We start from the raw sequence: 16,556 nt of genomic DNA, 5'->3' as shown, positions 1-16,556 counted from the left end.
CGTGGCTCTTTTTTTAAAATTCCACGTACAACTCAATATCGGCTAAAAAAAACCCAAAACAACAACAACAAAAAAAAACACGTGCGCGGAAAACTTCGAAAGATTTTAATTTTGCGCGCTGTTTTTGTGGTTCTTATAAAATTAGGTATCGTTTTTTAAAATTTTGTATTACATCTGGCTTACGCCGAGCGCACCTTTCAAAATAATGACGCGCCAATCCATTTGATGCCAATTGAGCTACGTACGTTATACACGTAAATAGAAAGTTATAAATAATTTATCTCCTAACACGCAGTTCAAGACCCCCGCAAACTGAGCGAGAACACGAGCTGGCGAGCACTAAAAGATAAACAATATACTGGTAGAATGGTACGTTTCTTGGTTTAGATTGCCGCAAATCCACTGCAGCTATTCCAGATGAACGGAATGCCGAATAAACAGAACGAGGTACCTTCAGCGATTTTTCCTACGCCGTTGTACGCCGAATTTTGCCAAGTATTTATAGCGTTTGTTTAGTAAAGCGCAGAAGCCACAGAATGAGTTTATAGGACGACAATAATAATTTATCTGTGTTTTTTAAGTTCCTGGTAGTGTGTTTAAGTTTTCCTTTTGTTCAACTCTATGCCCACAGAAACCGGAAAAAAAGTTGTCTGAGGAACAAGTTGCTGGTAAGTTTTACTCAACAAGCGCAATGGTTTTTAAACTGCGCAGAGTACGCTTAGCATATAAACCGATAATATTTATCACGACTTGTCCGGCGCGCGATATAAATTAAAACGAAACTTCCTTGAGGCCGCGAAACGAGCAGTTTGCTGAATAAAAACGAAACGAAAGTGATCTTTTGGAAAATGAATTTATAACTATTGTTTTCCAAGAGCTTTCATGAAGCACAAGTCTATTATTAAGGGGAGGACACGGGGTTATGAAGCAAGCTTTTTTATTCGCTGTGTCTTCGTGAAAGGCATAGCAAAATATCCAACAATAAAGTAATACGTTCACCACGAATTTCCTGTCGATACACAAAGCAGAAAAGTTTGATCTAACGAGGAATTTGGTCGCGTGGCGTAATGTTTGCGGGGGGAGCGCATATGGAAGAAGAAATTTATAATTTAGCTGGCAAGCGCTCGAGTTGTTTCGAGTAAGGCCACTGAATTGTATGCAAAACATCTACGAACGGGAGTGATGTTTATTAAAACAATGCCCCGATCTGCACCTGCCACCAGCCTTCAACAATTTGAAGTATAAGAATAGAAAGCTTGCGCGCATTGAATTATTCAGTTTAGACAGCTATGCAAACGAGTTAAAACATTCGCTGCACGGGCCAGCTATTAACGCCAGTTTCCACGAAGTTCTTTGAGTCAGAGTTAAAAATCTTAAGTAGTTCTTTGGCTTTGAACTGCAATATCTATGTTACTGAAGATCGAGAATAAATTAAACTAGCTTGCTAATTAGTAGCTTAATATAAACAAAAGCATTAACATAAACGTCGCGTACTAGATAGTTTTAGAGCAAAAGAAAATTAAATGTTGGACGTTTTCCAGCTTAGTACCGTGAGTCCGGTAACACAATTCTCTAGCTGATTTCGTTTCCTACACACAGCCTTTAAAACATTGCTCGTTTCTATAAATAAACTTTGCTTTCGACCAGACTTTCCCTTAGTTTTTTTGTCACTCCTTAATAAGCCCGAGACATACTTAAAAACATAGAAACGCAGGTGACTGTTGTTGCACTTTGACAACGCAATTCTTTGTTCGATCGAAGTCTCGGCTTCGAATTCACAAAACACTGCTGAATCCACTGATTTTGAAGATCTTGCATGCATAAACGCTCCCCGGCAATAAAATAGAATGGTCCACTGTTCAAAGCTGACTAGTCTTTGCATTGCGGTTCATCAGTATGATATATTCCACTAGAAAAAGCTCGTTGAGATTAATTAATTAATTTAGAAACTTTGAATTTCGATTTCATCAAGATTAGCGCGTTTCTTGCTCCTCAGTGAAAACATCAGTACAGATCAGTAAATTTAAAAATATTTTTTGAGCTTCGGGCTGTGGGAAAAACCTTGCATTATTTTCTGGTACACAGGAAACATTACTGCTTATCTAACATACAAGCACCTCTGTCAAAATACCTTACATCATTTCGCGGTAAAGTCCGCCATTTTTGACATGGGCAAATTAAACATGGTCCAAGATACAGTGTTTGCATGAGAAAAAACGGAAATCTGTTGTTAAATAACTTCTGTGTAAATTTAAATTTGGGCAGAAAGATCTTTTACTTTTAGGACGCGTTTTTCTGGAACACATTCTCTGTCTGCTGAGAAAGGAATACACTGACAATTCTATGTTGTATCTGTTGCCCGGTAGCCGAAACAATATCCAAATGGCCAAAGTAACTGAATTCTTATTAAAATTTTAGAAGAAAGATATATTTAATTTTTCGAGGTATTCTGATTTTCGGATATCCGGAATATGTCCCCTAAAAACGCGCCTTTTACAGTTTTTTTTCAGATGTCAAATTCTACAGAATTTATGCGACATCGCCTGAATATATTTCGGTTTTATTTTTTCCCGTACGGTTGAAACAAATAATTATTTGTCTCCATATTAGCACCTCGGGATCTTAAAATGGCGAAGTTTCCATGAAAAGGCTCATTTCTATAAATTCGCTGACCTGTATGAACGCAATGATTAAAAAAATGGCTGGTAAGTCTTGTGTCTTTATTGGAAATATCGAGGTTCGATTAATCATGCCAGATCTAGTTGAATTTTACCTGCTTATGAAAGAGGCGTAATTCCTTCTGCGACCCCGAATAAGCAATGCTTTTGCCATGATTGATTTTTCTAAATTTTATCATATTTTTATCAGGACAACAGTAACATAAATTTAAACACCCGGTAATAGAAACAGCTTGATAGCATTTTATATTCGAAAAGAGAAACAGAAGCACGGATCATTATGTCTCGAACCGAATCAGCTGAGTTTGGACTTCGTTTTTATAAGCGAGGAAGTTCACTTGGTGCTTGTTTGGCTGATTCTGTAAGACTTTTAAAAACATAGTAAACATGATTCTTTGTCTCCATAGAGTTATAAAAACAGAGTGTGAAATATTCTGGAAGACCGACAAACTGCCGTAGGCAGTCCTTAATATATTCGCTGTTTCGAGTTCTTTGAAAATTATCCGATCGTTTCTATTAATTCCGTAGAAAAAGGCAGGAAATAAGGCGGCTCCGTTCCTTTACGGACTGATGCACTATATCTGATTCAACAGACAAGTGATAGAAATCGATTGCTTCCAATTGATCATTGTAGCGCGCGCTGAGTAGCCAAACCATTTTTTTTTTAATTATGCAAAAGCTAGCACATGTGGCAACATAACACTTCCTATACGATCTGACGAACTGTTGAGTGTTACCAATCGTAACGACATTTGAATGTAAATATATGAAACGTATATTTTGAACTGCGGATGAAAGATCAAATAGAAGAAAGATCCTCGCATTTAGTACGCAACTTAAGCAGTTGCGTAAAGAAAGCCTGAAAAGAAAAAAATCAGGCTTGATCGGGGTTCGAAACGACATTTATTAACATATCGCATTTAGACATGACATCCAGTTAGGCAATGTATATTTTCTTACTATCTTCGACTTTGACATTTCTATTAAGACAAACGCCATACTGCAATATAAACATACGAAGATAATTTGGCTGCCATTTACCATCTTCCGACTGGCTGTCGTTTGCAACTGTAACGTGAGAAGAACTTCCGTTAGTTTGGCAAACAGATGGCCCTTTGCCGCAGCACGTGACGCAAAATCAACACGTACATTATACGTACAGGTGCGAAAATGCTTGTCACAAGATAGCCTTACTTCCTCGAACACGCATCCTTGGTATTTTGACTTTTTAATTAAATCAATAAACTGGCTTGATATTTTAAAAACAATTTATCTGTGGAAGACCGAAAATGTGGAGTAAATTAGACTTTCTCTTATTTTAATACCTCATACACTAGGGCCATTTTATATGGAGAAAAGTTGACCCGGGTAGAGCCAACCCTGGCGATCGAGCCAAATTTTCATACATTTCCTCACAAAACGCTGCGAAGTGCTTACAGGGGAAGTCACCCTTTTTCCGGCAATGTGTCTTACCGGGATAACTTTGACACTTTGGCTCGGCTAGCATGCATGACCTGACTCCTTGCCCGCCTCGTATGAAGTTTTGTCCTGTTTAGCTTACAAAAGGAATATTGTAACTACAATTGCTGTCAAAGAAGATAAGATCAAATTAACAGTGACCACACCGAGTGAATTAAAGAAAGAAATTCAAACGAAGGAGGATTACTGTGGTTATGAACAATTAAGCAGGGCCAACGAATAGCTTAGTAGGGCGGTTAACTTTGAGTCCGCGTTCAACGGGGACAACTTTGATAAATGTTCGGTAAAACTTGACTCCTGAATTGGGGCGACCTGCTCCGTTTGCAACGTCTTACATGGCTGGTCGAAAGAACAAAAGAACGAACAACAGAACAATGATCCCAATCCTAAAAAAAAAGCAAAGCAAAACAATGCAGCTGCAGGTTATCAGAGTCCAGTCAAAATAGAGATTTTGAAAGGTGCAGCCGGGTCTATTGCGGGAAGGAGGGTGACTCACCTAAGCGGGGCAACTTCTCTCAATATAAACAGGCCATTGTTTTCATCAGTGAGGAGTTAGGGATTATTTTATGTAATTTTCGTAACACAAAGGGGCGTTTTATTCGAGAGAGGGGGCTTTAAAATCGTGGAAACACTGTGCGTCAGTTTTTGTGCTGATTGTACGACAGAGAATCCTTGCCAGTACGCATGCTCAGTGCACTCATGGTTTTGGTCAAACGGTAGTCTATTTGGTGACAACATACTTACCTGAGTATCAGGACTTCCTAAGGGGAGAGGGAGGGGGCTAACGTTCCGGCACCTCCCCTCCTCCCCCGAGGGAAAAGGAAGAAAATTGGAAAAGGAAATAAAGAAAGTACTTTAAATGGCGGAGTTTTCCTTTTTCCAAGATCAGTAACTAAGGTAGATTTGTGTACTCTAATAAAAATTGACCTATTCAGATTCTTTAGCTGAAGTTTTTAGTCGCCGAAATTGTTTGGGAACAGAACCACATTTTCCGAATTTACGAGCCGCGGTTGGGTGCTCGAAAATCCAAACTGGCCTTATTTTGCTCTCTTGAGGGCATATTTTTCCTCCGACTCAAAAGGAATTAATTTTTCAATGCACTAAAGTTTTAGATGCAGAACACCTTTGGCTTTTTTTTACAATTCAATCCAAATTTCTGAGGTGATTTACGCCTTGCAAAGAGACATTCTACGCGGAAATGAACCCGCTGAGTGCCTCTGAAAGAAAGTTCAAAATGCAATAATGGCGAAGAAAGAAAGGTGAAAACGTTTAAGCTTGGTGATAAAATAAGAAGATGCGTTAAGATGCATTGGCTCAATATTTCACAGGAGCATAGGGGAAAAAATCGTCCTACAAACTATAAATTGTGACCTGTAAATTGTCCCATGCGATTGTACTAATCGGGCCCGATAAATCGGTCACGTATTCAATGGTTAAACGGACGCAAACCCTCGCTGCAAACTGCCACTCTTTTCTAACGTGGGCTTCAGATCGAGAGTTCAGCATGTTAGTTTCATGCAATGTTGCAGTTTGTCAGCTGGATCTGAGTTGAACTAGAAAATAGGATCACTTTCTTGATCTACATTTTCTAGATGGCGTTGTCTGAATGTTTATTCTTTGTATCCTACAGGCAAGAATTACGGACTATTGTTTATCCTAAAGACACGTGTTGTTGGATACCAGTAAATTTTTAATCCTTTCCAACGGCTTGCAGTTAGCAAGTACTCTCAACTGGACGTAACAAACCGATTATGCACTTTTATTTTATTTTGTTAACTGAAAATATTTGTGCTTCTCACCATAGCACCCATTAAATTTTTAACGGCGTTTTTGAAACTAAAAGTATGCAGACATTTCGAATCAGAACTCTAATTTACGGCACGCGTCCAGAAGTCCACGTTTCTTTTAAGTTTAATCGTTCGCCTGTTAACACGAGACCATCGATGGCAAAGATGAGCAAAACGTCTGGGAAAAAGTGGTATGAAGAACAAAGTTCGGGCCAAATTGCTGGTAAGGGTTTGTACACTGACTATCTGAGAGATTGATATTCAAATTCAGATTAAATTGATGATTCGGATATGGTCTTGCGTGGTAGCAGAATTAAATGTTTCGTTCAGTTTATCACCTTTTCCAATGTTTGAAAAAAGCCATAAATAAATTGATTTATTTCTTTCTATTAGTCTTCAATTTCTCTTTCATCAAATCGGTAAAATTTGAAAGTTCTAACTTGAAATGAGACTGTAAAACAAAGCTTATTAATTGAATTAATTCTGATAAATTTAGGCTTTGTCCTCACTGAGATTCTGGCCCTTTTTACACCGTTTAACCGAATTTGTTCCCGGTTTTTGTTTTCACTCTTTTATCGTATCGGTAAATTTTATACCTCTTAAACTTTCTCTCCCTCCTTTTCTCCTCACAGTTTTAAAGAACATAAAAAATAATTCAAATTTTTTTTTGTTTGATTATCTTCAATCAGCATTAAAGCACTCGGTCAACATGTTTAATATTTAATTAATTTAGTTACGATTTTTGATTCTAGAGACAGGCAGTTGAGAGCTACTAGTAGATTTATACTAAAACAATTAGATTATTCGCTCTCGATTTCTATGCGTGATAGTTGATTCGGGCTTCGCCCTCATCAGCTATCGCGCGATAGAAATCTCGAGCTCGTAATCTAATAGTTAAATAGATGATCTGTTCCATATTGAGTAGCTGTTTAAAAAAAAGATCAAAAAGTAGCTAGATTTGACGGTGTAGCACAATTGTTAGATACCTACGCTGAAATTGGCTAATCCGCTATTGGATGCCTGCAAATTCTCGACAATACGTTTTAAGAAGATTCGCTGGTTGGAAACTTCCAATGATGTCCAGCTTAGCCTTAGGACGGTGCCTACTAATTCAAAGGTGTTTGTGCGCGGTTTATGATTATGCAGGAAAAGAAGATCTTAGCTAGTGTTTTTGAAATCCAAAGAGAAAATTGGGGGTAACCTCGCATTTTTATTTTACAGAGACAATTAATCAACAATAATTATAAAAAAGCTTTAAAATACATAACAGTGTATGGAATTTTTTTTTCCAACTTAAAACTTAGTTATATCTGAAAAATGCGTGGTTACCCCTATTTTTCTTTTAGTATTTCAATAACACTTGCTAAGATCTTCTTTTTCCACATATTAAAAAACCGCGCAAAATACCTTAGTAGGCACCGTCCTTAAGACATTTGGGGGTGCTTACCATTTATGCAAACCACCCGGATGGAAATTTTTGGCATAAATACGAAATGGTTTAGCTTGTCTTAACAGAAGATGGATAACATGCAAAATGTATGAACATCAGCTGTAAGTCCCAAAAGGAGTAATAAAAATGCGTCACTTTGACCAGAAGCCCATAATTTTAGAAGTACTCCAAGCGGAATGATGCGTACCATTTGATTTTCCAACCGGAATTTCCGGGTTTTCCATGTAAATGGTACTGAAGCATCCAGAGCTCAAACCATCCCGAGATGTGCAGAACGTATGCTCAGTTGCAAACGTAGGCACCGTCCTTAAGTTGTGTATTGTTGAATTTTATTTTTTCCTTCTCTCTCTAGAACTCCGAGAGGCATTTACATTGTTTGATAAAGATGGCGGTGGATCCATTTCGTCCTCTGAGCTGGGCGCGGTGATCAGATCACTGGGCCAGAATCCAACAGAAGATGAACTCAAAGAGATGATCGCTGAGGTGGATGAAGATGGTGGGAGATAATTCTTTTATTTGTTTCCTATCTTAAGCCGCCGTTACACGTTGAAACTTTTAGCTGAAACTTGTGTGCAACGGCGCTGCGAAACAAGTTTCAGCAGGCGTTGCGCCGTGTAACATGGTCGGTTTCGTGAAACTTTTTCGAACTTCTGTTGCCAGACAAGTTTCACGAAAAGTAGAACCGCTTTCTACTTCTGCAACGGCTCGCAACGGTCGCATTGGTGAAAAAACAAGAGTTTCACCGTGTAACACCACTTCGTGAAACTGGTCTCGTTTGCCGTTGCACACAAGTTTCAGCTAAAAGTTTCAACGTGTAACGGCGGCTTTAGAGTGGTTTTCATTTGAGGTGCGAGGAGCATCTACGGCAACCCCAATGAAAACGTCACTTGAAAATATAGCTTTATTTCATTTCTGCTACTTCACGATTATTTCAACTCGTTCAACTTCTACAGAAATAGCGAGCTACCCAAGAACCAAATTGGTAGGCGTGGCGTTCAAGTTAAGAAAGATAACGTAAAATTCACTGTCGTGTGTTCAAGTTCTCCACAAAACCTTAAATTTGGTCATTTAATGTTGTTGCTTTGCAGAGGACGGTAAAGAAATGTACCATATTTTTAAAAACGCACTTACAGAGCAATTGTTTCAGCTCATTAAACCTATTGTTTTGCGGCCCTGATGTTACCGTCACCGTCGTTGCCGCTTAAAATGAACCAATCGAGACTCGAGGCAAATACCAGTAAACGACGTCAAGCTTGCGCGGAAAAACCCGTGTGAGCAAGTCACTATTGGTCTCGGCTACTTGAACTGGTTTAGAAGATGGCGCGATCTTTGACTATCTCAAATATTTTCAGGACATGGTATTGTAAATGAGAAACTATTTCGACACTCATTTGAAAACCACTATAAACATTTTTAATAGAACGCTCTTGTGTTTGTACCCTGATAGCCTGCAAGCAAGCTCTGGGTCTCATGTGAGACATATATTTGGGGCGCGAGTGGCGAGCGAGGCCAACCGTGCAGTAAGAGCGTTTCGTTTGCCGATTGCGCCCTCGCCTGAGACCCCAGCTTGGAGAGCTTGCTTGCAGGCTAGTTTATTTATCGGCCGGCGACCTAGAAATCTCTGTTTGCGGGCTTCTTTCCGTAGCCGTTGTGGTGATTGTTAACTGTCTGTCTTTGACAGGAAATGGTGAAATAGACTTTGAAGAATTCCTTCAGATGATGTCCAAGAAAATTAAGGATACTGATACTGAAGAGGAAATAAGGGACGCGTTCAAAATTTTTGATAAAGATGGAAATGGTTTGATAAGTGCACATGAACTGAAACAGATTATGGCGAACCTTGGCGAAAAACTCACAGACGAAGAACTGGATGAAATGATGAGGGAAGCCGACCTTAATGGGGATGGACATATCGACTTCGAAGGTAATAATGATTTGAAAACAATTTCAAAAACTCATTAATAATTCATAAGCCAATTGACCTATCAAATGGTCGCTAAAACATCACTGCTGTTCGTGTTTTAAACATTACTTAAAACTGACTTTACGTTACGCAAGATGAGAGCATTAAAAGTGCCAGTTGTACGTGCCTTGGGTGGTGATATTTTCCGCGAAAGATTGTAAGTGAAGCAGAGTTATATTCGTCAAACGGTGTTGAAAATTTTGTATTATTGGCTTTTCAACGTTAGAGTGATTTTCAATAAGTGAAGTCAGAGACCCATGTAAAGCATTGAGTAACCAATCACTAGCGGACGCCAACCGCGCAGCGAACCAATCACAATTCGAAGCAAAAACATGTGACTAGTGCCAAGCGCGGGAAAACGATTGCGCGCAGGTCAAGTTTCTCATTGGTTGACAAAGTGGTGCAAGTTTTGCTGACAACCCACAGAGCATAGTAAATAAAAAAGCGAACCAAACTCGGTGTGATAAAGTGCCTTGAATTATGGACAATTTATTGTCCTTTGCAGCAAACGTGTAGTAAATTCAGTCTTCTCTTTCCGCACGCGATATTGGTAAGCCCCTTTTCATTTTTTTTGTAGCATTTTCACTTTTCATGACACCCTTAGAAGGCGTTTATTGAAGGATCTCTTATTTAAGATGGGCACGGCAGTATGAAAGCTTATGCTAATCTTTTCCCTTTGTATTTTTGCCACACAGAATTCCGTTTTCTCATGACGAAATAAAGCTTTCGATGAAAAACGGAGGAGCTACTTATTTTGACAAGCCAAACATTTTGGCAATCACTGCACTTGTGCAAATCCCACGGATCAGCTGAAGCCGACAGCAACTTGGAGGTAAAAAAATGCTGGCAAGTTTTAAAGGCACAGCAAGCTTAACAACCCGTTGTAATAAAAGACAAGATCGATATTCAGCGAGATTTCCAACCAGAATTTTGTACAGAGAGTTCTCATTTATCTGCATGAATTAAAGTGTGGCAGTGCATTCTTAGGTAGCTTGAGATATTATTGAGATATGTTCTGCTTTTAACTTCAGAATGGAGTATTTTGCATAGCATTGCTTTTTTACAAGGTGAAAGTTATAGAGTCAGCAGCTATCATGATACTCTTAAGACTCGTCTTTATGCCCGCCTTTATCGTGTTATGTTATCTTCAGTAGAGAAATTATTTTTTATGCCAGAGTATCATTCTGCGCTTAACTTATAGTAGAGAAAGACAATGAAATTTAAATTTTGGTATTTTAGTTTAGCTTTTATTTGTTTAATCTTATCAGTGATATATTCTAGTGAAGTATTTAAAATTTTCTTTAGGGTAGGGGAACAATACCCATATTTCAAAAATATACCATCATCTAATGAAATATTTTATGTTATTTCATTAAAACATCCAATTTATATTATATTTTAGTTTCTTACGCGTATATGGATATGTACCGGCATTTTTTGGTACTCTGAATTTTGGCTTTTGTTATCAAGGTTCGAGCGGCTTTAAACTGAGTGTCGTAAAAACCAAAACCAATGTTATCTCTATGACCAATCACAACAAACATAAACAACACAATGAACTAATCATAATTCAAAACAAAGACATGTAACCGGTGCCAAGCGCGGGAAAACGCGTGCGAGCAAGGCACGATTAGTTTGGGTTTGGCTTCCCATTGGTTGAGTAAATGGTGCGAACTTTGCTAACCAATAACAGAGCGCAATAAAGCAAAACGAAAGCAACACTCACTTGAAACCCGCTCTAATACGCTTTTATACGGTGTAGTGAAATACACTTTGGTAATAAAGGGCGCGTTCTTTTAGGACTATTCCCGGATAGGAACACACAGAACAGATGGTATTTATGTTCTTTTGAGACCTATTCTGTTTAAAGAATGTACACTAAGAACTCTTTGCCGCTGAGAGCAGAGTGAACGCAATATAGTTTACTCAGAATAAAAAGAATTGCGTTTCTTTTGGAAATTGATATTCTGACTGTCTATTCTGTGATTTCTGAACCGGGATAAGATCTAGAATAGCCAGAATTGTCCGAAAAGAATACTCCTTGGGAAAAATGTCAGAAACTTAAGGGATAAAATCAACCAAGCTTTGACTGAAAATATTCTGTTTGTACAAAAATTCAAAACACCGTGCAAGACAATGCGGGAGATGACCACTATAAGTTGATTTCGTTGCCGTCATGTTGGTGCCAAAACAAAAGAAAATTCCAAAATTCCAATCTCCCAAAAGAGAAAAATCTTATTGTCCCTAACAACAAACATGGCCGCTATTACGTAACGTGGAATCAACCTATACACATATACATATACATGGCTTACAAATAACATTAAAAGGTTAAACAATCTTATCTTGAGTAAGATAAGAACTACTTTAGGCTGACTGGAAAGATACAGGTTGATGTATTGCGGTTTTTTACTAAATAATCCCCAAACGGGGAATACAGATCGAGAGCTGTGCGCCTTGTCGTTACCTCTGGACAAATTTTTTGAATTATTTTGTACATCTTGTTGACAACGTTTTGATGGCATTCAATCCAACTAGCAAATATAAGCTGACTTTTGTCCTGCTTGACTGATTTGTGATAACTTTTTGACATCGTTTTGACAACTTTCTGACGCTCTCTAATCTAACTGGCCAATCTTGGCCGCGGGAGGTACTTCCAGATAGCATGTAGGTATGTACCTCCACCAAGGTGTGGTGTTTGGTCTGACAACTTGTATCAATTTGCTCTGATAAATAATTGCAAAAGATATAAACATATTTATCGCTTTTTGTATTCAAACGAAGCAGAAGAGATCTAGAAAGTGGGAGGGAAATCGAAAGATTGATTTGACATAATAAAACTTTATTCACTGGTACCAGGAGCTCATTGCTCCCGCTTGTACACTGCCAGGTCTCAAAGCAAAAACAGGAATTGGAAAATGACATCTTTTAATCTGAATTACAGTCAGGATTTGGAAAAGCAGGTTCCACATTCCCTCCAAAAAATCCCACGAATTCCCCCGCTCAAATGATCTGGTTAACTTGGTTTTTAACTAAGGAATTGTCTGTATCTAAACTGTGAAAGGCAAAACTGTCCAACGTTTGCTGCAACAGTTGACAACTCTGACTCCAGTAGTTTTTTATCTTGATTGACTACGTGGAAGAGAAGCTATCAGAGAACCCGTCAAAAGTAAGTCAAAACGTTGTCTAAAAGCTAGTAAAATTATCTTGCGCATTTGGCTTATTGATACGAATAATATTATTGCGCTGACATAGCTACAAGAGCCAAACGAAGTTCATAAATCGGAAAATAACCAGACAAGCAAAACAATAACAACAACAACAACAACAACAACAACAACAACAACAGATAACATAGGTCCAGTAGTTTTGATTTTTAAGGGTGGGCGGATTCTCCAAATCCTACGTCACAGCCAAGGTAGTGCCCTGGCTACAAACGAGCCACCGAGACTACGTAAGGTACAGGGCTGTGATACTTCTCTTCGAGCACACTGCAACAGCAGTTATGAGAACGGAAAAGTATTCGTTTTCTGTACTAAAACAGCCTTCAATAAACTAAGTATCAGAATCTGTGCACCCTTAAAAACCACTCATTTGCTTCTTTACTTAGTGATCTCTGTCTGCAAGATTAATACATTAACAATTCATCGCTGCTCCTTGATTTGTCCGTACAATGTTTTTATAGTTTATTTCTTTCATCCTAAGGATAGTCTTTGCATGGCTTTATGCGATTTGTATTAAAAGTGTTTTTTTTATAATGAGGTAATTATAATTCTTTGTTATCCTTCAAAAGAGTTTGCCCAGATTTGAACGCAGCTACGTTTCCTTGTGTTAAGGAAAATTAAAAAAAAGTGTTTAATGCGTAAAGAAATGTGTTAAAAGTCTTTAAAGTGAATTTTTTATTTGAGTTCAGTGTATATCTTACTGGATTTTCAAGGTGGCTACGACAACAACAACAACACTTCATTAAAAAACAGACAGTTACAAGCTGGTTATATACCTACCTGCAAATAGCTGAAGCTAGTCGAGGCGGGTAGGTATGTCTATGTTAAACTAAATACAAATAAATTTGGTGTTTACAACTGAATTGACTTAAATAAAAGTTAAATAAGTAGTAAACAAACAAGTGACGCAAAAAGGATTCGCTAGCTGATAGAAATTAAAGGATTGTTACATATTGACAAGCTTTTCAGAAATTAAGCACATTTTAAGACTTTCTAGACTGAAGGAATATGTTACTCTTTAACAAACTTCAGTTACGGTTCATTACAAGAAAGTGAGGTCACACAAGAAGAGAAAAGAGGGGCTTTTCTTTGGAATTAGACATGACATTGACATCTGCATGAAACGAAACATGACCTGTGATCCCACAAAACAAGTGTGACATTTGGTAATTATTAACAAGGTCACTCCCAGCCTCGCTTCCAATCCAAGGCCAAGTCACTAACCACACAACTGTAAAATGGCCTATAGAGCGTTTTCATTAACGTGACTACCGGCCATATTGGTTTACTGAAACAAAAGAAAGTATTTGCATAAAAATAGAGTTCAATTCCCAGAGGTTTAGTTTGGGACACCAACATGGCCGCCATTTCTTTGTTTTGGGACACCAACATGGCCGCCGTGGCCCTTTTTGTTTTCTTTAGTTTATTTTGCATACACTTGAATAACCATGTATGTATCACACCATGCTGATACATCAGTCACTTAACTTGTGATCGTCATGATTGATTCTGAATTTAAAAAAAATCGTCACTAGCTGTGTATTCACTTGCAAGTTGACACGAGTAACGAACTAAAGAATTGTGATTTCCCCGCGAGAACAAAAAGCATGCTTTTCCCACACCTGGAAGCCATAGTACTTCTTAGGGTCTCGTGGGGGGATGGAGTAAAGTATGAAGCCCTGAGGCCCTGCATTTTTCAGCGCAGAGTCCTGGGCCGGGTTGCATAAAACAGCTTAAGTGGGAGGTTTTCTGCACTCATTCTCTGCGTTCCGAGGGATTTTCTTGTGCGCTTTTCCTGGTCACTCGGCTAAAGGCGGTTTATTGAGGATAGGGAACACAGAAAGAGCGAGAAAAATGTTTCAAATGGAGGGAAGGACAGCAACCCCTCCGCCCCGCACTTATCAAAAACAAAAAGCCGTAGAATTCCTACGTGCAATTTCGACGCGTGGTGTTTAAAAACATGCGCTTCACTTTCACGACTTACCCACATTTTGCAGGTGCACCCAAACAAATAAAATTTAAGCAAATACTAAAAATGTCGTCTACTGCTGAGATGGTTTTCCAGATCGCTTTAAGGCCTGTTACCAGAGGTTTTTATTACATAGCCTGCGAAGCAAGTGTTTCAGTTGCGTTCTGGGCGTTTTTCACTGTTTCTCTTCCCCCCTCCTCCGTGTTTTCGCTGTCGTCCAGTCTCCGCGCGGTCAAAAAGCGAAAAAGGGCAAACCCCACTGAAACGTGCTATGACGGCTATTTGTTACAACACAGTCTTATCTCGGTTCAGATATCTTTAGCTGAATATTCAGTCGCACAAACGTTTAGCGAACGGTAGACTGCAAGTAGTCCCTTTCTGGTCAGTCGAAAGGGTGCGCTCACAGCGAGACTTGTGCGAGGAGAAATAAACGAAAAGAGACTGGGGGAGAGGCCTCTCCCCAAGCCCCCCTCCGCTCGTTCGCTCCAGTTTTTTCGCGCTCGGCTATTTCGCGGAATCTTTCTGACCGGAATGTTGGCGTTCGGTCAAATCCTAGCTTGCGTTATTTTGCATTCGAAAGCGACATCATTGTCGCTTCAAAAACAAAAGAAATTAATTTCCTAGTCATTTTTTAAAAGGGGCACTGTCAACAGTGTCAAGGAGATTTTGCTGTATGTTGGCGAAATCTGCTCAAATATTTGACAAAGCTTGGACCCATTGGAATAAATGTAATGAGAAATTTTAAGCCTGGTGAATAAACGAGAATGATGTATTATTCAGTAAGTGACACAGGCATACTCCGAGTGCTCCTATCAGGAGTCGAACCTAAGACCTTTCGATTACTCGGAAGGTCTTAGGTAATCGGAAGGCGGAAGGTCTTAGGTTCGACTCCTGATAGGAACACTCGGATCTTTATCTGAATATGCCTGTGTCACTTACTGAATAATACACCATTCTCAAAGAACCGCTTATTTAACGTGAAATCACCCAGTTAGAGCACCGCGGGAAGGGAAATATGAAATTATTTCTCGGTGAAGGAACAAACTCTAATCACATTTATCAATTTCTCCAAAGCTCACTGGAGGAACTTGAAAAAAATTTGGCCAATGTTTTCAAGCTGCAATGCGGCGATCATTTCTATCCAAACCATCTGCTGCCACAGATAATTGATGCTAGTTTCTGTGCCCTAATGAAGGTTATTTTTAACAAAATTGAACCATTATTTTAACGTTTTCATCAATACAGATATGTTTTTCGCAATTCAAAGATACACTAAAAAATAGGCGACACTGCCCCTTTAAGAATTTTAAGGTGACATTTCATTCTGAGTAAACGCTAATTTTTCATTCTTAGGCTATTAAACCCGAAAAACACAGATTATTTAGGCCTTCCGAACAGATAATTATCGAAATTAAACAAACCACAGGCTGTGCGCTCCCTATTTTTACCTCAAGGACCTTAGAGTGTTGTGTGCGGGGCGTAGAAAAATTGATCCACGCAGTACTCCATACCTGCTCGATCGAGAATCCCTGCCCTGGGGCTTATTGCATTGACAGGTACGCAATAGACAAAACAAACTTGCAGGCTGTTAAAAGAACTGTGTCATCTATATTTAGAGGCACAATAACTCATAAAACCCGTTTTTGATCACTGAATGCCGGCAGCCCAGCCGAAAAATAATTTTCTTTAAAATGGTTGTTTTTGTGCTCGCAAACTAGTCATAAATGGTTTCGGTTTTGCTTGGTTGAAACGGATGGAAATGGACACTTTCTCGGTAATGTCAGAGCTTAAAATCGGGTAATAACTTATTTTTAGCGGCTTCTTCTTTGCAAATTCACTTGATTTCACCAGTGATTTGGATCAATTCATAAATATATACATTTAGCAAATTTTGAGCGAAAAAAAAGTTTTCGGCAGTGACAATGTCCCTTTGATGTCAGTTAGGTTGAAAGTTTTTTTTAGCACTAACGGAGAAATTTCAGGGCTTGTAAAACCATGTTCAGTGG

General features: G+C 38.8%; 1 protein-coding gene and 1 long non-coding RNA gene across 2 annotated transcripts; both read left to right on the top strand.

The window, feature by feature from the left end:
- The first annotated feature begins 301 nt into the window (after positions 1-301).
- Positions 302-11,070, top strand: LOC146473243 (calmodulin-alpha-like). Its single transcript, XM_085118465.1, has 5 exons — positions 302-447; positions 632-668; positions 7,747-7,890; positions 9,076-9,318; positions 10,053-11,070. Exons 1-5 carry the CDS (start codon positions 418-420, stop codon positions 10,076-10,078), a joined length of 480 nt encoding a protein of 159 aa, XP_084974591.1. The 5' UTR covers positions 302-417; the 3' UTR covers positions 10,079-11,070.
- A 26-nt stretch (positions 11,071-11,096) lies between these two features.
- Positions 11,097-13,114, top strand: LOC146473242 (uncharacterized). Its single transcript, XR_014866409.1, has 2 exons — positions 11,097-12,541; positions 12,868-13,114. It is a non-coding gene; the product is annotated as an uncharacterized LOC146473242 (long non-coding RNA).
- Positions 13,115-16,556: the final 3,442 nt, after the last annotated feature.

Source organism: Pavona decussata, unplaced genomic scaffold, assembly GCF_977016875.1.
Source record: "Pavona decussata unplaced genomic scaffold, jaPavDecu1.1 SCAFFOLD_94, whole genome shotgun sequence".
NCBI lineage: Eukaryota > Metazoa > Cnidaria > Anthozoa > Scleractinia > Agariciidae > Pavona > Pavona decussata.
This window is presented reverse-complemented; position numbering and strand designations above follow the sequence as displayed.

Bases quoted from the DNA above. Each gene is read 5' to 3' on its own strand.
- LOC146473243 (XM_085118465.1), top strand. From the start codon at position 418: ATGAACGGAATGCCGAATAAACAGAACGAG. The intron at 448-631 runs GTACCTTCAGCG...CTATGCCCACAG, and splicing joins TGCCGAATAAACAGAACGAG to AAACCGGAAAAAAAGTTGTC. The intron at 9,319-10,052 runs GTAATAATGATT...TTTGCCACACAG, and splicing joins TGGACATATCGACTTCGAAG to AATTCCGTTTTCTCATGACG.